General features: G+C 44.7%; 1 protein-coding gene across 8 annotated transcripts in view; it reads right to left on the reverse strand.

Moving 5' to 3' along the window:
- Nucleotides 1-4,081: 4,081 nt before the first annotated feature.
- The window catches only part of FAM20A (FAM20A golgi associated secretory pathway pseudokinase), a 61,676-nt gene continuing 40,577 nt past the window's right edge, over nucleotides 4,082-25,180 (reverse strand). The window contains exons 2-11 of one of the 8 annotated variants that reach the window (XR_012426068.1): nucleotides 21,697-21,881; nucleotides 20,910-20,960; nucleotides 18,635-18,713; nucleotides 10,558-10,646; nucleotides 9,634-9,749; nucleotides 8,924-9,104; nucleotides 7,781-7,890; nucleotides 6,834-6,915; nucleotides 6,290-6,349; nucleotides 4,082-4,698 (exon numbers count right to left, since the gene is read on the reverse strand). Coding sequence is in view for 2 of the 8 variants with exons in the window: in XM_015438769.3 (XP_015294255.3) it covers nucleotides 4,434-4,698; nucleotides 6,290-6,349; nucleotides 6,834-6,915; nucleotides 7,781-7,890; nucleotides 8,924-9,104; nucleotides 9,634-9,749; nucleotides 10,558-10,650; nucleotides 18,635-18,713; nucleotides 20,910-20,960; nucleotides 21,697-21,881 (1,222 nt within the window). In the remaining 6 variants the exon portion in view is untranslated. Of the gene's footprint in view, nucleotides 4,699-6,289; nucleotides 6,350-6,833; nucleotides 6,916-7,780; nucleotides 7,916-8,923; nucleotides 9,105-9,633; nucleotides 9,750-10,557; nucleotides 10,651-18,634; nucleotides 18,714-20,909; nucleotides 20,961-21,696; nucleotides 21,882-25,180 lie in introns of all 8 variants that reach the window. The other 7 variants (XR_012426069.1, XR_012426066.1, XM_015438769.3 and 4 more) reach the window with 7 other exon arrangements.

The raw sequence follows: 25,180 nt of genomic DNA on the forward strand, positions 1-25,180 counted from the left end.
TAATGCTACTTGGGATACTTTTATATTTTGCATAAAAAGCCTTATTTCTGATGCTGTTTCCTTAGGTTTCTGAGGAGTGAGATGATTAAGTTGTATTCATTAGTAGTGTGTTGGTATGTTTTCACATTCAGTGATGCTGGAGATATGTTGTATGTTAGAAGAGATTCTTTAATTTGTGCTGCTTTGAACATGTGTACCTTTTCTAGATTCAGTAATCCCTTCCCCACCATCCTCTGGATTTTGAAACCTTTAGAGTCACAATAGAATATAAATAAAGAAAATTTCTCTGGGTTGACAGTCATGGTTATAGTTGAAGTCTCTCTAAGCAGTGGCCCAAGTAGACGCTTTTTTTTTGGTTTATTTTTTAATGATTTAAATACTGACATTTAAAAATTGAAGTAGCATGTCAGTTTTCTTAATACTACTTTATCTCCAACCACAAATAATAGCTGAACCTTTTGTACTTATGTTAGGCCCTGGCAGTGTATGTTTAGATGGGCTAAGACAACATCAAGAAGCAATGGCTAGATAACCATTTAATTTGTCCCCAAAGGTATGTTTTTATCTATCTATTTATCTATCTATCTGTCTGTCTGTCTGTCTGTCTGTCTGTCTGTCTATCTATCTATCTATCTATCTATCTATCTATCTATCTAAGATGGTGTCACTCTGTCACCCAGGCTGGAGTGAAGTGGCATGATCACTGCAGCCTCTCCACCTCCCAGATTCAAGTGATTCTTGTACCTCAGCCTCTGGAATAGCTGAGACTAGAGATGTGCGTCATCACTCCCAGCTAGATTTTTGTATTTTTAGTAGATAAGAGGTGGGGTTTTGCCATGTAGTCCACGTTGGTCTCGAACTCCTAAGTGCAGTCTGCCCACCTTGGCCTTCCAAAGTGCTAGCATTACAAGTATGAGCCACCGTGCCTGTCCCCCAAAGGTATTTATTAAAATTGCTATCAGTAAAGGCTGTAGCTGTGTAAATTTAAATCTCTTCCTTCTTATGCTATGGGATTTTTACATAGAAAGCAGCATTGTTATGCACATGTACCACTAAAATTTGTTTCTTGACATAAGTTCAGAGCTGTGACTTCATCCTGACTACACCTAAAACCAAAACCACTGAGTAAGATTTTTTCATTTTGTGAAAGTTCTGGCAATTTTGCTTAAGTAGCTGTGTGATTTTAAAGGTTGCCACTAGATGGAGAGCTTTTTAAAATCTTTGTTAATCTTAAATGAGTTAACCATTGGTCCTCATCATTCATGGATTCTGTATTTGTAGTTTGCCTACTTGCTAAACTTTACTTGTAACCCCCAAAATCAATAGTCACAGGGCTTTTGCAGACAAGAGAAGAGCAGTGAAAAGTTTGAGCCTCCCAACACGCGTGTTCCCAACTGAAGTGGAACAAAGGGATGCTCAGCCTTGTTTCATCTCTCATACTGTGAGTAAGTATCCTTTTCTTGGGTCTTTTTATGCCCCACCCCTTTTTTTTTTTTTTGCATTTTTGTATTTTTTTGTTGGTGATTTCACTATTTAAAAAGCCACTAAGTGTAGTGATGAAGTGCTGACTAGTGTTCCTAAGTGCAAGAAGGCTGTGTTGTGCCATATGTAGAAAATATGTATATTGGATGTTTTCTTTTAGGCCTGGGTTACAGTGCTGTTGGCCTTGAGTACAGTGTTAATGAATCAGTATATATTAAATATTAAGTATCTTTAACATGCCTTAACATACACAGCAAGGTTATGTACTGATTGGTTGATGAAAATGTAACTAGAGACTCCCAGCAACCTAACCATGTATTTCCCATAGGAGCAGTGTTCAGTATTTGCCAATGCAGTGTTGGTGACTTATGGAACATAAAACTAACTCGTAAGAGAATGACTATTTTTTTTTTGTAATCTTCAAACTCAAATTATCTTCCTGACTTTTGAGAAGGCTGAAATGAATTCTTCCAAATGCCTCTTTCCATCAGTTTACATGCTGTACAGTTTCCTTTCTTTCTTTTTTTAGTTTGCTGTCAGTAGTAACTTGAAAAGTTTTCAAAGAGTCAAGAGAATTTTTATTTCATGGGACATTAACAGTTCAAAATGAACATGTTGGAAGAACTTGAGTAAGAATGACATTGGCTTTCTGAATGAAGTTGGTTTTCTGATATTTTTGAGAAATGAGTCTTAATTTTGTTTAATCAAAAAGTAATGGAAGGTTGAAGGATAAGTGAATAATAAGGTAGGTATACCACATAACATGGTGAAATTCAAGCCTATTACTTTGAGTTTGTAGAGTGCAGCAAAATTTGTATATAGGCCATTGGAAAACCAGTCCTTCGTTATAGGAGGTGGCGGGTTTTGAGGTGGAGCTGTAGCCTACTTTCCTGAGAGTCTTGTTATTTAGAAGTCCCAAACCATTTTGTGCTGTTCTTTGATCGTTTTTACCCAGATATTTTCCCATTCCTGTGTGTGATCTCCTGGTTCTTCATCCAGAGGGAAGAAAGAACTTGAAGCAGGAGAGACAGTAGATGAAGTGGGGAGCCCTGTGCTGCAGTAGGGCCACAACAGTTAAGGAAATCTTTGGGATTAAGGTTTCTCTGTTAAAGAGTTGATTTAAAAAAAAATTTTTTTTTTGTATTTTTTGTAGAGACAGGGTTTTGCCATGTTACCCAGGCTGGTCTCGAGCTCCTGAGCCCAAGTGATCTGCCTGCCTAGGCCCAAAATGCTAGGATTACAGGTGTGAGCCCATGTCTAGCTGATTTTTTTTTTTTTAACAACAAAAAAATATATAACTTCATAAATTGGGTGGGATACTGTTGGGTTTTTTGTTACAGTGAAAAGAACACTTTGGAATAGGTCTAAACCACTCAATTGTGTGATTTTGCTTACTCTCTCTGAGCCTTAAAGTTCTTCCATGCACATTGGAGGTTAGGGGGTTATATCTATGTTTGAGAGGATTGGAAACCTGTGTGTTGCTTCTGTAACGTTGGTGAAGCGCCTCACGTGGTCAGATCTCAGTGAATGGTAGTGATTTTATAGAGACACAAAGTTCAGGGGCAGCGTACTAGTAATGTGGGAGTACCAAGGGGTCAGAAGTGTTATTTGTCTTGTCAAGGCTATGTTTGCTCACACTGCAGAAAGCTTGGAGGCATTTCTGGTTCTTGACCTTGTACTTTCTTTAGTGACAGCTCCATTCTACTCCTGTCATGCTTACAGTGTTTGAACCTCTGGCCTTTACTGGAAACGTTGATTTGGTGAAATTGGGCATTTTTACTTGTTGACTGACTAGTGACTCCCTGGAATGAAGACCTTCCTGTCCTTTGTGTTTTTGGTCATTAGTTATGGAATAAGCAACAAAGCCTCCTATTAAAAGGAGTTTCAGATATCAACAAGTCAGTAGGGAGAAGGTAGAGGAGACAAGGAATCCCTACTACACTTACTTTTAAGGGAGGCTTCAGTAAAAAACCTGACTTAGTCTTTTTTGAGCGAGCCGCCACAGGGAGGAGCATCTAGAGGGCCTCTCCTTTCCACATAGCCCCTTTCTCCTTTTGGGGATGGGCCAGGGACAGTCCTGGGGTCTTAGGGAAGAAGATTGTGGTTGGTGGGCTGTGGTCAGCCTTGGCTCTTTCCTGCCTTATTCCAGGCTTGTGTCCCTGCTAGGCCTATTACCATGCCATCCTGACCTTGGAGGACTTTCCTTTTTTTTCCTTCATTGTAATTATTTATTTTGTTACTGGCCGGTAAGTTTGACATATTTGATGTTATTTCAGTTGTAATGCTCTTCAGATTGGAACACTCCTTTTCTGATATTGTGAGCAAATCCCTATTTTATTTTTGTCACTTGTAATAATCTTCTAAGAAGATTACTCTATTACTGGGCTATAGGGATTACTTATTCAGATGGGGCCGGTGACTAGAATGTGAGTCAAAAGTGTGAGGTCTAATTTGAACCTGTCTGAGAGTTACTATTGCCTGCCTTGGCCCAAAGTGCAGATTTTTAAAAAGTCAGCTTGTGATAGGCCAGGTGTTTTGTCTGGACCGGGAGTTATCTTTGACTTGTAGATAGAAGAAGGATCCTGAGAACAGTCAGGTCTCCACTTGATGTCTTTTTATTTGACTTGTTACCGTAAGTACTCTCCTGGGATCAAAGCTGCCAAGCCTCACCCCTACCCAGATTTCCCAGTGCACTCAAGAGATCGTCTGTGGCCTTGATGAAGCCAGTGCTTTTTGGGAAAAACGGAGCAAGGCAATGCACAACAGAAGCAGTGCACCGGAGTAAAGATCAAGTTCTGTGGACCCCACTTGCTGTTTGAGAAAATATCCTGCTTCCTTCCTAGCTGACTTGACCTCCAGCATTAACAGGTGGAGGTGAAGAAGCAGGGTCTGCACTCGAGTCTGCTGCTCTGGCTCCAGGTGTATTTTCTGAAACTGGACTCTTCCAGCCCTTAGCTTGTCAAGTTAGCCCGCCCAGAGTCTGGGGCCGATTGTTCCACTGGGCCGTCGGCTATGACACTCTGCTCTCCATGGGCCACTATGCACCCCTCCACTGTCCTTAGGATGGTTTGGAGCCTTCGATCTAAGGCAAGGAGGTGGGGTTCAGTGAGGACAGGGCTGAGCTGGTCTTCTAGCAGTGATTCTCGCATCACATCGCTGAGTCTGTAGTCGGGTTGGGCCAGCAGTTGCAGGTGCAAAAGTGTTTTCTTTTTTATCCTGAAAAGACAAAGTTATAGGAACCAAATAAGCAAATGTAAAGAAAATAACTTGCCTGAACTTAACTTCTTTCCCCACAAATAGCTGTTGTAGCTGATACTCTTGGCGCCTCTCCCCGTGTCTTCTCAGGCACATTTTAATGGAAACCAGGTAAAAAAGCGAATAAATGGAAGGCAAAATCCAGTATCTTGCAGTCCTTTGCCCAATTGCCGTTTGCTCAAGAGCCTGCATAGCCATTTGTGCTCTAATAACGGTGATGCCGGGCTGTATGCATTTTCTCTGACAATGCTAAGGGAATCAAAACCAAAGTGACACTTAGATATTTCAAGGAGATTTAAAGCTAATGGGAGAAGTCTCTAGTAGGTGAAATGATGAGCTATTTGCCATCTCAAAAGCCCTCAGTACTGCCAGCCTTTAAGTTGTTTCTTGCTAACTTTGTGTGTGTCAGATTTTGAAATCACAGATGAAAATGTGGTGGGACCCATCTTTAGGATTTCAGTTTCTTTTATGTGGGAATCTGACTTGGACTCTGATGCGTAAGCAGCTTAATTGACTTCTGTCATAAACAGGTACTGCTCATCCAGTCCTGCTCAGGAGGCGGGGAAGGGAGGCCAGAGGGAAGCATGTTTAACCTAAGACGTAGATGAAGAATATGCATGCTCTGCTCCAGATTTTCCAGCTGGAAACAAATGAGATGTTTTTGCTAGGTGTGAATATCATATTTATAATTAGCTCTGGATACTGCAGCTGAGCAGGTAGTCAATTTTACAAGCCTGGCTGAAACACCGGAGAAGAATGGGAGTAAGTTAGACATTTTCTAGAGAAATGGTGGCCAAGCAAGGGCCTTCGTGCCTTCTTCCAGTCTGCACAGGTTTACAGGACTTTACTCAGGGTTTTGCTTAGATGGTGATCAGGTAGTGATATTTATGAGCTGATATATGAGTGCCGGGCAAAGCAGAGGTCTGATCAGTAACATCAAAACCCAGCAGACTGCAAAAATAGGTGATGATCTGAGTGGGTCGCCGATTAAAGTTGGCAGTTGAAAGGTTTAAAGGATTAAATCCTAATTCATCCTATGTGGAAGGATGAAAAAGACAAATGTGGGGGAAATTTTGATAGTTGTAGTACACTCGTGAATCGCTTAGTGATGGGGATATGTTCTGAGAAATGTTTCCTTAAGCGAAGGTTTTGTCACGGTGTGAACATCATAGAGTGTACTCAGTCACACAGACCTAGATAGTGCAGCCTCCTGCACTCTTAGGCTATATGATATTGCTTGTAGGCTACAAACCTTTACAACACAGTGGTGAATAGCTGTTTATATAAACAGAAAAGATAGTAAAACTGTAAAATGCAGTAAACATGCCATATTATTAATATAATCTTATGAGACCAGCATCATATATGCAGTCTGTCACTGGCTGAGATGTCATGCAGTGCACAAATGTGTAAGAAATAAGGCAGTTCATGTCACTACCCACTTATGTCCTAGACCAGTGAAAACTGATGAAGCCCTTCAGCCCTCGGCTGCAAGCAGCATGAAGGGTCACAGCTATTCCTTGCCCATATTATCTGCTGCAGGAAAACTTACATGCAGCACTGGGAGAGAGGCGAGAGGATGGAGATTTCATCATGGGAGTGTCGTCCGAACCTAGGAGGAGAAACAGCCTTTTATGGGTGGCTGGCAGCATCCTTCGCATTCCCCTGAGGCTTCCTCTCTCCTCTCAGTATTTTGTGAATCAGAGATTGGGGTAAAATGCCAGGGATCATGGCAGCTGCCTCTCCAGCCCCTCTCCGCAGTCAGATCACAAAAGCCTCTGTACAGAGATATTAGAGCTAAACAATCCTTCATTCACTAGCTGCAGAGGTTCAGCCACTGAGGATGCACCTTGCGCTCGAAAACCTCACCCTATTTCACTAGAGGGCACACGAGTGCTCTCAGGCTGAAGGCGAATCAAGTGGTACTTGCGAAGGTAAAGAGAAAGAAGGAAATGGAAGAAGCAGGGCTAGAAGGAGATAAGGCACGAGGTGGTGGAGGCCCTCATTTGTAGGGCATCTGTTTCCCCCGAGCAGCTGGCTGCACAGAGCAGCACATCTGGGAGAGGGGAGTGTTGAACACACGTGGGGACACTTACCCTCTGGCGTTGTCCAGGTGAATAAGGAACCCATCATCCCCGAACTTGGTGAACATCTCATAATGGTGCCGGTCCATATTTCCTGTGAAGGAGGGGAGGACTCAGAAGCGGGACCAGCAAGCCAGGGGGTCAGGTGCTCCTGACCTGAGTTCTCTCCAGGGAATGGAGGCCTGTCGTCAGTTGAGGGGCAGGGGTGTGAACAAGCTGGGCCTCACGCTATCATTTCCCCAGGGCCATCAGTGAAGCAGCCGCAGGAGAGAGAAGGAAGCGAAATGAGCAAACCCTAAATGGACTGGTTTCAAGTCTAAGGCTTTCATCCCTGCCCCTGCCCCTACCCCAGCCTTTGGCCAGGGATTTGAATGTGCAGAAAGTGACCTTTGCACCTTGTGTACGTATTGATACTGGCTTTCCTCAGCCCAGAGATCCTCAGCTGAGCCTGGGTATAGTAAACAGACACAGCTAAACTTCTGAAAGGCACGATGATGAGCCGGCTGTCTGACTTGCTTCGGACCTAAGCTCCTATGTGATGGCCACCTTCATGTGTCTCCTCTCCCTAGAAGTCCCTGTGGGCCTGGAAGGTGGAATTACCAGTCTTGCGTGTCCGTGGCCTCGCCTGAGGCCCTCCCTGCTACATGCTTGTTGTGTACTTTCTTCCTTTCCTACCTGGCGTCCCCTCACTTGGTGAAGTGAACATACAACTTCCAATCTGATGCCCACTCAGGCCCTGCCTTATGAGTGACGACCCCTTCAGCTGCTTCCAGTTCTTTGAAGAGAGGCGAGCCTGTTACCTTCTGTCCTCTGGGACCTCCGCCACTTCTGAGGCTGTGGGAGGTGCAGAGTTACTCAGTCCTCATGAGCCAGGTTGTAAGTTTGTGCACAAGGTCACAGGGAACCCCTGCCACACAGCAGAGCTCACTTCCGCTGGGGGCCTGCGCGTGGGGACCTACCTATCAGGAAGTCGAAGATGGCCATGTCGATGACATTGAGGAGCCGCTGGCTGCTGTTGTACGGGTAGATCTGTTTCACTGTGTCACAGTAAAGGGCATTGACCTCCCACCTGAGGGGGAGAAGAAGTCCTGGGGCTGGAAAAGCCAAGATGGCAGGGTGTCGGGGGGTCTCCCCACACCTCCCCCGCCCTCCAACCCCTGCCTCCCTGATCCTGCGCTGGGCCGGTGGCCGCTTCTCACATTCAGAAAGACCCTGGGCAAGGACATGCATATTCCCTACGGTGATAAGGTTCTGGGTCCTTTCACTCTGGTGGACACTAAGCCCGTGGCTGGGACACTGCATGCCAGAGGGGAGATGTCGGGGCAGGCAGGAAAGGAGGGGGCAGTGACCCTCACCCGCTTCCTCGTCCCTTCCTCCTCAGTCCCTCTCACCAAGCCTCTTGGACCCTGGCCCTCCAGGGCTCTGCACCACTCAGCACCTCCATGGGCTGTTCCTGCCCTTTCTCTCTCACACATGGTTTTCTGCCTACAATGCTCCGATGCCCATTTTCATCCGAGGGCTCTTCTCAGCCTTCACAGAGTCCCTCAGGATCTGTCATGTCCTCCAGAAATTCTGCCTGGTTACTTCTCTTCCCACTACAATCATGATGGCTTGATTGATGGATCGATTCCCTCAGCTAGTGTGGAGTAGCTGCTGCGTGCCAGGGAGGCTGCTAGGTCCTGGGGATACAGCATGAGGTCCTTGGCCTCCCAGGGCTTGCTCAGGGGATCCAGGTGTCCCTCCCATGGGATTCTCGTGTGTACTCTGGTTATAGCAAGTGCTGTGCTGTGTTTTCGTGATCTGGCTACGTGTCTGTCCTCCCCACTAGACCACGGAGCTTCCTAAGGAGAGAGTCTGAGTCTTCCATTTCTGTATCCCATAGCACCTAGTGTTGGGTACATGGAAGGTTCTTTAGAACTGAATAAATGAACTAAAGGGAGATAACAGATCCAGGTGTGCTGATCCCAGGATCAATATGAAATGGGGCAAAGGAGTATTGAGGCAGCTTTTCAGATTCAAAAGCCAAGCTAGCGACAAGTCCCTGGTACAGGATCTGTGGCTACTGTCAAGGACTGGGCTGTGTGGCTTGGGGACCAACTCACTCCTCTTTTCCTGCCAGTGTGTAGGAGCGGATCCAGGGGTTGGGCACAGACAGCCGGGGGGCCAGGTTGAGGGACGGCAGGAAGGCAGAGAGAGAACCCTCCAGCAGGTGTGGGTTGCCACAGACAGCATACTCCGTCTTGCACATGTACGGACACTTGGCAAAGAAGCACACGTTGCTGGCTGGAGGATGGGGAGGAGAGAGGAGAAGGAGTAAGAGGAGGGCTCTGGAGGCATGACATCTTCCTGCCCTAGCAAATCCACTGGGAGGGAAGGGAAATCCTGAACTCACAACTTGGGAAGAGACAGAAGAAGGAAACACTGACTTTTCCAGAAGTGAGGGTGTGAATGCTACTAAGCTGAACCTCCTGGGTACCTGCTTTCAAATGTCTCAAGCTCACTGCAGTCTCTCCTTGTGAGTAGAACACTCTTTATTACTCTGGGTGGATAACCTCTGGTTCCGGGAGGCCAGCATTGTAGGGTCGGTGCCCACACAGACTAGGGAGCATCTCACACACAGCCTTTCCCATCCACAGTTCATCTTGTGTTATGGTCAGGCAGACGACGGTGGGAGTGTCTTACAACTTCATACGCCCATCCCAGTAATGGATAGTGCTAGCAGCAGGGTGTCAGGCCACTGATGAATGGAGGGCTGGACACTCTGGCTTACCATGTACTCAGACCCGGAATATCACTCGGGCCAGTACTCTACCTGGAGAGACGAAGAAAACACTCTGCAGGATTTCATTCTTGGTGACCTCTAGGATTTCCTTGGTGACATTCACTAGCCTCCCCACTGTTGGCGGCACCCGTCGGAAGTCCAGAATCCTGTAAGAGAGGAAGCTGTGTTCCATCTGAGCGATGATCAGGGAGTGAGGATGAGGGGTTTTGTCCCCCGGCCAGTGCACATTAGGAATTGGTTGGTGTACCCAAGAGGGTGGCCAGTGAGATGGGTCTCTGGCCTTTAAACCTAGGTCTAAAGGAGTGGAGATAGAGGAGAAAATGAATCCTTATTCTATCAAGCCTCCTGGGAAAACCTTGCCACCATCCCATCTGTGTTCTTGGTCAGTGCTTCTCATATTTCAGTGTTCCTGTGAGTCACCTGGCAATCTTGTTCAAATACAGGCTCTGACTGAGTGGCTCTAGGGTGGGGCTGACATTCCTTATTTCTAAAAAGCTGCTTGGAAGTGCCCATGACGCTACAGACCACACTTTGGGTAGCAATGACTGAGCAAATAGAGGAACTGGAATGTTTAGGAATGTGCTTTCACCTGATAAAACAGTGAGACTCCTTGGATAAATAACAGTGGGTGCATTCTCCTCGCTCTCAGATCAGAAAACTAGAGCAACTGGCCCAAGCAGCATGGCGGGAAACGTGTTCTTTATAAATTGTTCTTTTCATTGTAAATCATTCTTTAATGAATGTTCATTACATTCATTAGAAGGCCTTGTATTTTTCAGTCTGGGGGTTGCATGGCACATTTTGGGTTCAAAGACACCACGATGAGGCACGAAGAAGATAAAAAGCCAGAAGGAAGAAATGCCAGGGAGTTCCCACCTGAGGGTCTTGTCTAGTCACCTCTCCCAGAGGATTGGTCCTCATAGGCAATACCATCTCCATGGGGCCAGACCCTACCTGTCCAGATGGAAAGCTGCGATCTCAGCATTGTGTCTCTGAAAGTCAATGAAGTAGAAGAAGTCCACGGGCGTCTCCTCATCTCGCTGCTGTCTGGAAGGAAGGAAGGAATCACGCCCTGGACTCAGACTTCAGCTTGGAGCCTGAGAAGAGAGCTGATGAGCATGACCAGTGAGAAAGGAAAACAGGCTTTTATGCTTTTCATGTACACACACAGGCGATGGCACGGCTTGGCCAGGAGAAGACATGCAAAGCGGGAGGAGACAAGCTTCTTGCAAGGCGTTGTCCTGCAGGTACCAGCAATACCAAGTTTCCTACTTAAGAAGCTTTGGTGACAGTGGCTGATTATTTTCAAAACCCAGCAGTTGAGAGGGAAGAAATAGACATTCTTCTGCAGGTATAAACAGAAGAGAGACGAATGGTTAGCAGAACCAGAGGCAGTATAGACCCAGATGTCCAAGGATGAAGAAAGGTGGGAGTATGAGCCAGGAATTGGTAATGGAAAAGTGGCCCAGAAATGCAATTTAGTACGCTGGGGTTGAAGAACAGAAAAGTTCTGGGTCTTAGGGGGATGTGGGGGAAATATGTGGGCCATCATCCTCTCAGAGAAACACAGCTGGATCATGAGGGCTGAGGGCGGCTGGTGCAGAGGATATTGATTTATATACATTGAATCTCTAATGAATTCCTGAAAAGCGCCAGGCTGCCTGAGAATGGTGGGACCTGCTGGGTGTGTACATTCAGGAAAGTGTTTCCTAATCATTAAGGGCATCGTGGTGTGAGTTCTGGCCTCTAGGCTGACTTTGCCTTGATGCTAATAAACATGGAAGAATGACGATCTTCGAATAATTTTATAATCCACTGTGTGGGGCTGTTAAAATGACTGCAAAGCAATTTAAATGTAAATAAACGTAACGTTGCAGAAAGCTATAAATAAGAAACACTGGCAATTCAAACCGTGATGTGCATTTTGCCAAAAAACACAAGTGAGTCCTGGAAACCACAGTGAGGTGCTGCCAAAAGTAGAGATTCTATTTTAAAAGGTACAGCCACAGTTACAGTACAGCCCTCCGTGCTCAGGCCTGACCAGCTTCTCATCATCGTCACTGGATGTCCAGGCTAGCAAGGACAATCCGTCCTCCCAGTCTTGTTTTAATTTCTGAGTCCCACCTATAGGAACATATCATCTCTTAGACACCCTTTAGGGTCTTCTAAAACATTTTCTCATTTTCGTATGACATAAGATAGAAGTGATTTTAAATTTGAAGGTTGTTTTCACTTTATATCAATGATTCTCCTACTTTGAGAAGCACAAATGCACATCTCATTGCACATTATATTGTATACATTACATTTTAAAAATATAAATCTTTATGTTCCTAATGTGTATTTTCCAAAGATAATGTTCTACATTCTCTCTTTAATCAGGAAAAACATGGTGTTCACCTTAAATTACTTACAGAAAAATAAAAACCACATAATTTTTCAAGAAATACATTTTAAAATGATATTATTTTAGATTTTGGACTGAATTTTATAAAAATGTAGATTACACTGTGTTGTGGTATAAAAATAGGTGAAGTTGGTTCTATCACTGAATGTTGGAGGGTTTTGCGTTACATTTGGGAAAAAAGCTGGTTAATTTGAACAATTTTTGTAGAGACACACCTCAGAGTTATTGCAGGTTTGCTTCTAGACCACCGCAATGAGGCAACTATGGTAATAAAGTCATTGATGCACATTTTTTGGTTTCCCACCCAATGCATATAAAAGTTATGTTTTTATTATACTGGAGTCTTAAATATGCAATAGCATTATGTCTGAAAAATGTATACATCTTAATGGAAAAACACTTTATTGCTAAAAAATGTTAACACTCATCTGAGCCTTCAGCAAGTCAAAATCTTTTTGCTGACTGGGGTGGTGGTTGCTGAAGGTTGGTGAGGCTGTGACAACTTTTAAAAATAAGACAACAATGAAGTTTGCTGCATCGATTCACAAAAGATTTATCTGTAGCACGCAATGATGTTTGATAGCATTTTACCCACAGTAGAACTTCTGTCAAAATTGAAGTCAATCCTCTCAAACCCTGCAGTTCCTTTATCAACTAAGTTTGCCTAATATTTTAAATCCTCTGTGGCCTGTTGGGAACAGGCTCTTCAAAATCTGGCCATAAACTGGCCCCAAAACTGGCCATAAACAAAATCTCTGCAGCACTGTGACATGTTCATGATGGCCGTAACACCCACGCTGGAAGGTTGTGGGTTTACTGGAAGGAGGGCAAGGAACACCTGGCCCACTCAGTGCGGGAAAACCGCTTAAAGGCGTTCTTAAACCACAAACAATAGCATGAGCGATCTGTGCCTTAAGGACATGCTCCTGCTGCAGATAACTAGCCCAACCCATCCCTTTATTTCAGCCCATCCCTTCATTTCCAATAAGGGATACTTTTAGTTAATCTAATATCTATAGAAACAATGCTAATGACTGGCTTGCTGTTAATAAATACGTGGGTAAATCTCTGTTCAGGGCTTTCAGCTCTGAAGGCTGTGAGACCCCTGATTTCCCACTTCACACCTCTATATTTCTGTGTGTCTTTAATTCCTCTAGTGCCGCTGGGTTAGGGTCTCCCCAACCGAGGTGGTCTCAGCAGTGGCCATTTCAACAATGTTCACAGTGTCTTCACCCGAAGTAGATTCTATCTCAAGAAACCAATTTCTTTGCTTATCCATAAGAAGCCACTCATTGGTAGGGCATGGTGGCTTACGCTTGTAATCCAAGCACTTTGGGAGGCTGAGGTGGATGGATCACAAGGTCAGGAGATCGAGACCATCCTGGCTAATATGGTGAAATCCCGTCTCTACTAAAAATACAAAAAAATTAGCCAGGCGTGGTGGCGCATGCCTGTACTCGGGAGGTTGAGGCAGGAAAATTGTTTGAACCCGGGAGGCAGAGGTTGCAGTGAGCCAAGATCGTGCCACTGCATTACAGCCTGAGAAACAGAGTGAGACTCTGTCTCAAAAACAAAACAAAACAAAACAAAACAAAACAAAACAAAACAAAGAAGCAACTTCTTATCTGTTCAAGCTTGATCATGCAATTGCAACAATTCAGTCACATTTTCAGGCTCCACTTCTAATTCTAGTTCTCTTTTATTTCCACATCTGCAGTTACCTTCTCCACTGAAGTCTTGAACCCCTCAAAGTTATCCATGAGGATTGAGATCAATCTTCTTTTAAACTCCTGTTAATGTTGATATTTCTACCTCCTTCCATGCATCATCATGAATTTTCTTAATGGCATCTAGAATGGTGAATCCTTTCCAGAAGGTTTTCAAATGACCTTGTCCAGGTTCATCAGAGGAATCACTAACTGTGGCAGCTATAGCCTTATTAAATATATTTCTTAAACTGTAAGACTTGAAAGTTAGAATGACTGCTTGATCTGGGGGCTGCAGAATGGATGTTGTGTTAGCAGGCATGAAAACAACATTAATCTCCTTGGACATCTCCAGCAGAGCTCTTGAGTGACTAGGTGCATTACCAAGGAGCAGTAATATTTTGAAAGGAATCTGTTTTTTCCCCCCCTTGAGCAGTAAGGTCTCAACAGTGGGCTTAAAATATTCAGCAAACCATGCTGTTAACAGATGTGTGGTCATCCAGGCTTTCTTGCTTCATTTATAGAGCACAGGCAGAGTAAATTCAGCATCATTCTTGAGGTCCTGAGGATTTTTTGAATGGTAATTGAGTATTGGCTTCAACATAAGTCCCCAGCAACATTATCACCTAAGAAGAGAGTCAGCCTGTCCTTTGTATCTTTGAAGCCAGGCATTGACTTTTCTTCTCTAGCTATGGGGAAAGTCCTAGATGGTATTTTCTTGCAGTAGAAGGCTGTTTCATCTACACTGAAAATCTATTGTTAGTGTAGCTACGTTCATCAATGATCTTAGCTAGATCTTCTGGATAACTTGCTGCAGCTTCTCCATCAGCACTTACTGCTTCACCTTGCACTTTTATGTTATGGAGATGGCTTTTTTTCTTTAAGCCTCATGAACCAACCTCTGCTATCTTCCAACTTTTCTTCTGCAGCTTTCTCACCTGTCTCAGCCTTCATTGAAGAGAGTTAGAACCCTGCACTGGATTAAGCTTTGGTTTAAGGGAATGCTGTGGCTGGTTTAATCTTCTACCCAGATAACTTAAACTTGCTCCATATCAGCAATGAGGTTGTTTTGCTTTCTTATCATTCGTGTGTTCAGTGGAGCAGCGCTTTCATTTTCCTTCGATAACTTTTCCTTTGCATTCACAACTTGCCTAACTGGCACAAAAAGCTTAGCTTTCAGCTTATCGGCTTTCAACATGCCTTCCTCACTAGCTGCCTGAATCATTTCTTGCTTTCCATTTAAAGTGAGAGATGTGACACTCCTTTCATGTGAACACTTAGAGGCCCCATGTTGGGTTACTAACTGGCCTAATTTCAATATTGTGCGTCTTAGGGAATAGGGAGGCCCGAGGACAGGGAGAGAGATTGGGGGAATAGCCAGTTGTTGGAGCAGTCAGAATACCCATTTAGGCCAGGCGCAGTGGCTCACACCTGTAATCCTAGCACTTTGGAAGGCCAAGGTGGGCAATCACTTGAGGCCAGGAGTTCGAGACCAGCCTGGCCAACACAGTGAAACCCCATCTCTACTAAAAATAGAAAAAATTAGCTAGGCATGGTGGCACATGCCTATGATCCCAGCACTTTGGGAGGCTGAGGTGGGCGGATCACCTGAGGTCAGGAGTTTAAGACCAGCCTGGCCAACACGGTGAAACCCCATCTCTACTAAAAATGCAAAAATTAGCCAGGTGTGGTGGCTGGTGCCTGTAGTCCCAGTTATTTGGAAGGCTGAGGCAAGAGAATCACTTGAACCCAGGAGACAGAGGCTGCAGTGAGCTGAGATTGAACCATTGCACTCCAGCCTGGGCAACAGAGTGAGACTCTGTCTCAAAAAAAAACCCAAAAAACAGTTTGAAATATTGTGAGAATTACCAAATGTGACACAGAGACATGACGTGGGCACATGCTGTTGGGAAAATGGCACCGATAGACTTGCTTGATGCAGGGTTGCCGCAAGCCTTCAATTTGTAAAAAACAGTATCTGCAAAGCGTGATAAAGTGAAATGCAGATACAGCGAGCTGTGCTTGTATTTTTTTGTTGTTGTTCTTTGAGACGGAGTTTCGCTCTTGTTGCCTAGGTTGGAGGGTAGTGGCACGATCTTGGCTCACTGCAACCTCCACCTCCCGGGTTCAAGCCATTCTCCTGCCTCAGCCTCTCGAGTAGCTGGGATTACAGGCACCTGTCACCATGCCTGGCTAATTATTTTATATTTTTAGTAGAAACGGGGTTTCACCATGTTAGCCAGGCTGGTCTCGAACTCCTGACTGCACATGCCTGTATTTGTTTTAACTGACCAGGCAGAGAAGAAGTTTTAGGCTGTGAGTTATGTTATTTTATTTTCCTGCAAAGGAAATACTACAGTTCAAGACCAGCCTGGCCAACATGGTGAAACCCCATCTCTACTAAAAGTACAAAATTAGCCGGGTGTGGTGGTACACACCTATAATCCCAGCTACTCCGGAGGCTGAGGCAGGAGAATTGCTTGAACCCGGGAGGCCGAGGTTGTGGTGAGCTGAGATGGCGCCATTGCACTCTAGGCTGGGCGACAAGAGTGAAACTCCATCTCAGAAAAAAAAAAAAAAAAAGGAAAAAAAAAAAAGAAATTAGAGACATCCTATTGTGCCACATAAAAATTTTGCTCGGAGAACAGAATCTATGGCCCTGGTGATTTGTGGTGCATTTGAAGATTTATCATTACTTTTATGCTTCTCATTAACATCTCCTGTTTCTCTATCAGTGTTCCTTAGGTTGCCTCTCTCTAACTGGTGCTGTCTTTTGAGTATATATTATATGTGCTTGACTAACTGTAACAATAATTTAAACTCTGTAACAACCAGAACCTCACTGGTGGCTCTTGTGTTCAGCTGAGCATTGTGCCAAAGAGTCACATGTCTACTTGTGGAACCTCTGCTAATTGCCATGTGTATTCGCTGTTATAGCTCTCATTTCAAAGGAACGCAATGTATTTATTTACGTATTTTAGTACTCTATATGCCTGAATACAAGCTGAGGTCTCTCCTGAAACTGTCCCTTGGAAAGGAGTCTCTATATTCAAATCCTGTCGTAGTTAATCACTTAATTTTGTTTGGGACAGATACATTAACCTGGAATGACTTGACTTTGTGCTGGTTTTACTGCCTGGTGTAACTGGTTACAATAGGTTGTTGGTAGTGATGGGGGAGGGGAGCGGGGAAATAATTTAATATTGATTTAACATTCACCCCAAACTTGACTCTAAGTGATGATGAAACCAATGCCCACAATTTTTGACAGGTAAAATCTATAGTGGGAGAAAAAAAAGCGGTATTTCTAAATCTCTATACTGTTTTATATGACGGGATTTTTAAATGAATATAAATATAAGCAGACATTCAATTGTTTCATGTACATTTCTGGAAAGTTTTAAGTTGATCTAACAACTAGGATTTTGGATCTTTCACATAGGAAAAATGGGGGAACTCTTTCTTGTTTTTTTTTTTGAGATAGAGTCTCCTTCTGTTGCCCAGGCTGGAATACAGTGGTGCGATCTTAGCTCACCGCAACCTCCTCCTCCTGGGCTAAGACATTCTTCTGCCTCAGCCTCTCGAGTAGCTGGGACTACATGCACGCACCACCACGCCTGGATAATTTTTGTATTTTTGGTAGGGATGGGGTTTCGCCATGTTGGCCAGGCTGGTCTCAAACTCCTGACCTCAGGTGATCCACCTGCCTTGGCCTCCCAAAGTGCTGGGATTACAGGTGTGAGCCATCGCGCCCAGCGGAGGAACTCTTTATACAGCGGTGGTTCTCAAGGTTGCCTGGGCCTTGGGCAGGGGTGTCCACTGGACTCCCTGAGGGTGGGACTCAGGCATAAGGATTTTTAAAGGCTCCTCAAGTGAATCTAACATGCAGCTGATCCACTCCAACCCCTTCTTTAAGGAGGTGCTTTTGCGAAAGCAGTTGGGACTGAAACTCTTTATTCAGTGCTTATTCAAGTAGGCCCTGCCCTAAGAACCATCTACTGGGGCATTCAATGGGCCTCCCCTTGAATGGCTGAGGATTTGGAATCTGCCATTCTAATGGCATTCCACTGGCAGAAGCACATGCTGGAGGAAAGCATGACTTGGGTAACGGGGTCCCTCTTGGGGCGATTCTCTTTTCTGCAGGTCGTCTCATCATCTCAAGGAGGAACATTCCCCTGGGCTAAGGCACTGGGGCCCAACTCTAGGAGACCCCAACCTGGGGGTTGCAGATCCTTTGGGGGCCAGAAACCCAAACTCACACCAAGCTCTGTTCAAGGACTAAAATACATATTATATCACCCATCTATATGTTTTACAAAATTTTCAAGGCATGTAGTTACTGTTGTTATGAATAAAATATAAATTAATGTAAACATGGAATTGACTTCCTAGTAGTCTTTCTTGATCATCTAGGTTTTCAGTCGAAACAAGTGTTGTTGTATACAGGTCTGAAAAACTTTTTGATGTCAAAAATTGAGAGTGCTATCCTTGGAAAAAAGTAGGGATGCATTAAAGTGGTGGAGTGTGAACTTAGCAATCCAGATGCCTGGGTTTGAATCCCAGCTCCACTGTTTGCAGCTGCAAGATTGGGATGAGATAGTCTTTTTCAGCCTCAGTATCTTTATCTGTAAAGTGGACATTATAAGAGTATCTGGCTCATAAACTTGCCCATGATCCCAGGACACAACTTAGGTCATTGTGTGGCATAGATGCTAGTAAGGGCCCGATAAGGACAAGCTCTTAGTATTTTCAATGATGATGATTATTATGATCACCCCAAACAGTTCTGTGCTTGTGCAGATTAGAGAATCTCTGAATAACTGGCAGAAAGACTTTAGGTCACTTTTATTAGTTTTTGGTCCAAATCTTCCCAGGGCCACCCCAACCGGGTGTGGAAAGGAGGAAGGCAGTCACTTACCTCATGGGTTTGAACATGGCCTTTCCGAAATCCGAGAACCTCAGCACCAGCTTGAGGTGGACCCCACTGGGTTTCACAACTGTGAAAGGCAGAAGAGTGAGTTAACCATGCTTCTGGGCCTCAGCCCAGGCTTGTGACTCTGGTCCTTCAATAAGCCCCGCTGACTTCTCTTTCCTCTTATGTAATGAGACCCTAAAGACTAGGATGTGCTCTCCATAACCTGCAGGGTAAATGCCATGGTGTCAGGCCATAGTGACGGTGTCCAGGGGCTCAAGACAGAACTTTTTACTTTGGGAGGTGAAGGCAGGAGGATCGCTTGAGCCCAGGAGTTTGAGACCAGCCTGGGCAACATAGTGAGACCCCCATTTTGAAAAGAAAAAAAAAAAAAAGGTACATTTTCTGCTGACCATGGGAAAAGAGCAACAAATACAGTGAAGACATTTACTGAAAACCCCAAAGAATGTTTTCCTAAGAATGAACCCTTTCCTCTTTGTGTTTCAACTACATCTTTGTAGATTCGACTTATGCCTTCTGTTATATTAGACTAGTTGGTTTATGCCTCTTTCTACTTAAGACTGTACACCTGGGCTGGGACCAGAGCTTGGCAAGTGAGTGCTGCTTAGGTGCAGGGAGTGCTACTTCCTTAAATGTTGCATCCTGGGCACCTCACTTGCCTTACCTTGTCCCTGGTCCTGGAGGGTCAGGACAATATCTCACTTACCTTGTGTTCTATAAAATGGTCAATGGCAGGTGCTTAACTGAAGAAAAAGGAAGCCTGGGGCCCTGTACACCTTTATTTTCAAACCTTAGTGATATGGTTAGGCTTTGTGTCCCTACCCAAATCTCATCTCAAATTGTAATACCCTTGTCTCAAATCTCATCTCAAATTGTTGAGGGAGGGATGTGGTGAGAGGTGACCAGATCATGGGACAGCTTCCCCTATGCCGTTCTTACGATAGTGAGTTCTCATGAGATCTCATGGTTTTATAAGGCGCTCTTCCCTGTTTGCGTCTTCTCTCTCCTGCCACCATGTGAGATGTGCCTTGCTTCCCCTTCCCCTTCTGCCATGATTGTAAATCTCCAGAGACCTCCTAGCCATGCTTCCTGTTAAGCCTGCAGAACTGTGAGTCAATTAAACCTCTTCCTTTATAAATTACCCAGTCTCAAGCATTTCTTAACAGCAGTGTAAAAATGAACTAATACATTTCGACATGCCTCATCAGATGTAGTCACATGTAGACATTTCTGATGTGTGTTCCACATATTGAAGTAAAGGGCCACTCACGGCTGGTGATGACTGGCCTGAGGGTTTTAGGGTCCAGACCCACCTATAACCAGGTCACAGCACTCCTGGAGGGGAGCTCTGCCGCTCTCAGTCCTAGCTTTTTGATTCCATTAATCACTTACCCTTGTGAGTTTCAACTCTGGCTATATTAGAATCACCTGGGCCTCATCGTCTGAACTCGAATCAAAATCCCTGGGGGTGGAGGCCGGGCATGAGCACTTTTTAAAGCTCCCCCAGTGATTCTAATACATATGTGTGTGTGTGTATATGTGTGTATATATATGTGTGTGTGTACACACACACACATATATATACACACATATATATATTTTTTAGCTGGAGTCTCACTCTGTTGCCTAGGCTGGAGTGCAGTGGCATGATCTCAGTTCACTGCAACCTCCACCTCCTCAGTTCAAGCGATTCTCTTGACTCAGCCTCCCGAGTAGCTGGGATTACAGGTGGGCACCACCATGCCTGTCTAACTTTTTATATTTTTGGTAGAGATGGTTTTTCACTGTGTTGGCCAGGCTGGTCTCAAACTCCTGACATCAAGTGATCCACCTGCCTCGGACTCCCAAAGTGCTGGGATTACAGGCGTGAGCCACTGTGCCTAGCTGACTCTGATATTTTGTCAGTAGTGGGAATCATTGCTTCTTGAATTTGAAAGCAACTCCAATCACTTAAGGATTTTGTGAAAACTCAGAATCGGATTCAGAAAGAGAGTGAGACCCTGCATTTCTGATGAGCTCCTCAGTGATGCTGATGGTACTTTTCCTGGGCCACGCATTGCCCAGTGGGGCCTACACAACCCTTCCTCTTAAGTGCCTTTTCTTGTTGTGGGTGGATGGGGAGAAATGTTGAGTTCTCAGAGGTTACACAGAGAGCCATACTCCTTCCACTCTTGCCCAAGGTCGCCACTGGAGTGGATTTTGGGGTTTGCACAGCTGTGAGGGTGAAGAGGCTGGGTGGGGGCGGGGCCAGGTCACTTACTCTGGGTGCAGTCACACGCCCCCAGCAAGGCTTTCTCGTCCTGACTGTAATCTGCAAAGGAGGAGAAGGGCAATGAGAACTTCCAGTCTCATTCCTGGGACAGCCTACAACATGGGGGTCCCTTGACTCTGATTCAGATCACCAGAGGGGAGACTGTGATGTAGCCTGTGGCCCTTGCCCACTCTGTGGGAGATCTCTTGGAACCCAGGAGGCTGCAGCCTCCTTCCTTGCTCTGTCCCAGACCCCTGCTTTCTAGCCCTTCAGTGGACACTCCAGCAATATCTGGCTGGGAGACTGAGTCTGCTTTTGTCTCTGCTAATAATTTGCTGTGTCATTTTGATTGTCTCAGTGCTTGACAACACAGACTTGGTATCAGCAGGCCTGTGTTTGAATCCCAGCTCCACCCCGTAGGTCCTTGGCCAAGTGACTCAACCTTTCTGAGTCTCAGTTTCCCTATCTATAAAATGGCAGTGGTAATATCCATGCCACAAGGTCTTTGGGTGAAAGAGAATGCGTCGCCTGCTTCAAAAGCAGCACTCAATAAATGGTAGTGATCACCTTCCTTTAGGTGTACCAAACAACAGCATACCTCCTTATGGCATCAGGACGAGATTATTGCTATAAGATCTCTTTCAGAGGGAAAAAGATCAATGTGTATGTTCCTTTTCTGCCTCTCAGGTGTCAGTGTCAAGCCTTTAATGTTCCACTCTGGAGCCTGGCCTGGGATGCGTTACCCAGACTCTCTGGGAGAAAGTCAGTCCCCCTTGCCTGATCCCATGAACTTTACCAGCACTGATGGTGGGAAAGTTCCTCATATCTTGCAGAAGTTTGCTGACAACAGGACTGGACCGGGAGTAGAGCCCATGGCGGTTAATACCCAGGTGGAACTGGACCCAACTGGCCTCGAGTCGAAGCTGCAGTGGGGGGTCCAGGGAGGTGAGGTTCATCTGCTCTCTGTACATCTTGTGTCGCCTGAAAGAGCCAGATAGTTGTTCATTAGAGGAACAAGAATGCAAAGACCCACCAAGATACCTTGTCTGCAGTTTTCATTCATCTTTTCATTTATTCCACAAGTGTATTAAGCATCTAATGAGGGCTAGGCTTTAAGCTGTGCTTAGGATATCATGGGAAGCAAAACACCTGTGGGGTCCTTTCTTACCCTCAGAGAGCTTACACTCTAGTGAGTAAAACACACAGTTATACAGTATCATACACAAATACTTAATTACAAACCAGGACAAATCCTGGGAAGGAAAAAAGGCAGACTGCTAAGAATAAAACTAGGGGCCTCATATAATCTGGGATCTCAGGGTGAGACTGTGGGTCTCTGTGCACTTTCCCATTAAAACTCTCTATCTTACATTTCCCAGTATTTTATGTTCCAAGGAATCAGAAGATAGAGGAGAGAAGGCAATTGGTGAGAATAACAAGAAGAGAGGGTGCAGATCTTTCAGTGGGGCTGGAATCTGAGTTAGATTACAAAAGAAAAGAAGAATTAATGAGCCATTTACTGTTTGTTCTGCTTGGGTAGCCTTTTCTGCCAGGAAAAAAAGAGAAACATAAAAAATGATGGTGCTACCATTTAGAGATGTAGACTGTAATTTGGGAGACAAGTTGTAAGTCTGTGAAATAACCAGAGCAAAATACAAGGCTGTTATAAATCAACTGCTAAACATGTGGCTCAGATGGAAACGCCTTAACGTTTTGGAGAAGGGAAAAGATGAATCTATGATGAAGTAGCCTGAGGACAACCACAGTGAAGAAGGCAGACTTCAGCTGGATCCTAAAGAACCGGGGGTGTTTGGCTTGAAGGGGACAGGGAGGGTACTCCTGCATTAAGGACGACATGAGCACTACGAGAGGTAGGCAAGAAACGGGTGTATCTGGGGATGAGAGAGGCAGGTTGAATAAATGCACTGTTGAATGAGAAGATGGAGGCCTCCGGATTGGAAGGGAAGGCAAATCAGTACGAGGTCCTCTGGCTGGGAAAAGCTGATTGGGAGAGGTAGGTGGGATTATAGGAGTAGGGTTTTGCAGTTCCTATATATCCCTATTTCTCAAACTGTGATAATATACCACTCAGGTCTGCGGCAGGGTAAAAAACAAAACAAACATGGCAGATCCGGGAGTGTCCAATTTTCTCATTGGTGGAGAGTTGTAAAAATTACCACATTGGGAGGCTGAGGCAGATCACCTGAGGCCAGGAGTTTGAGACCAGCCTGGACAACAATGATAAAGCCCCGTCTCTACTAAAAATACAAAAATTAGCCAAGCATGGTGGTGTGCACCTGTAATCCTAGCTACTTGAGAGGCTGAGGCAGGAGAATCACTTGAACCCGGGAGGCAGAGGTTGCAGCGAGCCGTGATGGCGCCACTGCACTCCAGCCTGGGTGACAGAGCGAGACTCTGACTTAAAAAAAAAAAAAAAAAGTTACTTTTTTATCAAAATAAAAATAGATGTATTATGGGGAAGGAAATAAAATATACCATAGGGATCTGAATCCATTTGTGATCTTAGTGATTGCAATGGACTGAATGTTTATGTTTCCTTCAGATTCATATGTTGAAATTTTAACCTCCAAGGTGATAGTATTGGAGGTGGGGCCTCTGGGGAGGGGGTAACCCTCATGAATAGGATTAATGCCCTCATAAGAGAGACCCCAGAGAAATCCCTCACCCCTTCTGCCATGTCAGGTTATAGCGAGAAGACAGTATCTGTGTACCAGCAAGAGAGGCCTCAGTAGAAGAAATGGAATCTGCCAGCACCCTGGTGTTGGACTTCTCAGCCTCCAGAACTGTGAGAAATACATTTCTGTTGTTTACAAGTCACCCAGTTTATAGTATTGGTTATCACACCCCAAACAGACTAAGGCAATTTTGCTTCACCATTTCTTTCCTATTTCTGACACCCAGAATGAAGTGTAATATATCCCCAGACATGACTGCCCAGTGCAGAGGAGAATACGGTAATTACCATCCCCATTCATGGCGTTTTCCTTGTATGAATGTAACCCAACACTGAAAATCTTTGGGAAATCATATCACATATCTCTAAGAAAATATGATTTTATGGTAAGCAGGATTCTAAAATTGGCTTCTAAGATTCCATGCCCTCATTTCCAGAACCTGTGACTATGAAGAGCTCTCATTCCATGATTATGCCATGTTCACGGCGTAGTTAAATTTAGGGAGGTTGTCAAGGTGGGCCTGATTGAATCGCATGAGCCCTTGAAAGTAAAGTTTTTTTTCTGGCTGTTATCAGAAGTCCAAACGATCCAGAGCGTCAGAAGGATTTGACACACTATTGTTGGCTTTGAAGATGGAGAAGGTCAAGTGGAAGGACCAGAGAGCTGTCATGAAGAGCTGAGAATGCTTCCCAACTGAAGCCAGCAAGGAGATGGGGGCAAGGAACTGAATTCTACCAACAACGAGAATGAGCTTGAAGGAGGACCCCTGAGCTGCTGGTGAGAATGTAGCCAACCAACGCCTTGGTTTTAGTCTTGTGAGATCCTAGCAGAAAATGAGTCATACCATCTGATATGTTGCAGATGTTTGTCCCCTCCGAATCTCATGTTGAAATGTAGTCACCAGTGTTGAAGGCGGGGCCTGGTGGGAGCTAATTGTAACATAGGAGTGGGTCCCTCATGAACGGCTTAGCACCATCTCCTTGGTGATGAGTGAGGTCTTGCTCAGAGTTCATGTGAGATCTGGGGGTTTAAAGGCATATAGCGCCTCCCTGCTCACTCTCTTGTGCTCCTGCTCTTGCCACGTGGTGTGCATGTTCTGTATCACCTTCTGCCATGAGTAAGTTTTCTGAGCCCTCACCAGAAGCAGCATGCTTCCTGTACAGCCTGTGGAACCATGATCTAATTAAATCTTTTTTTTTTTTTTTAATAAATTACACAGTTTCAGGTCTGTCTTTTTCTTTCTCTTTCTTTCTTCTTTCTTTCTTTCTTTCTTTCTTTCTTTCTTTCTTTCTTTCTTTCTTTCTTTCTTTCTTTTCTTTCTTTTTCCCTCTTTCCTTCTCTTTCTTTCTTTTCTTTCTTTCTTTCTTTCTTTCTTTCTTTCTTTCTTTCTTTCTTTCTTTCTTTCTTTCTTTCTTTTCCTTCCTTCCTTCCTTCCTTCCTTCCTTCCTTCCTTCCTTCCTTCCTTCCTTCCTTCCTTCCTTCCTTCCCTCTCTCTCTTTCTTTCTCTCTTTCTTCTCCTTCCTTCCTTCCTTCCTTCCTTCCTTCCTTCCTTCCTTCCTTCCTTCCTTCCTTCCTTCTTTCATC

The sequence above is a fragment of the Macaca fascicularis genome, chromosome 16 (genome assembly GCF_037993035.2).
Source record: "Macaca fascicularis isolate 582-1 chromosome 16, T2T-MFA8v1.1".
Taxonomy (NCBI): domain Eukaryota; kingdom Metazoa; phylum Chordata; class Mammalia; order Primates; family Cercopithecidae; genus Macaca; species Macaca fascicularis.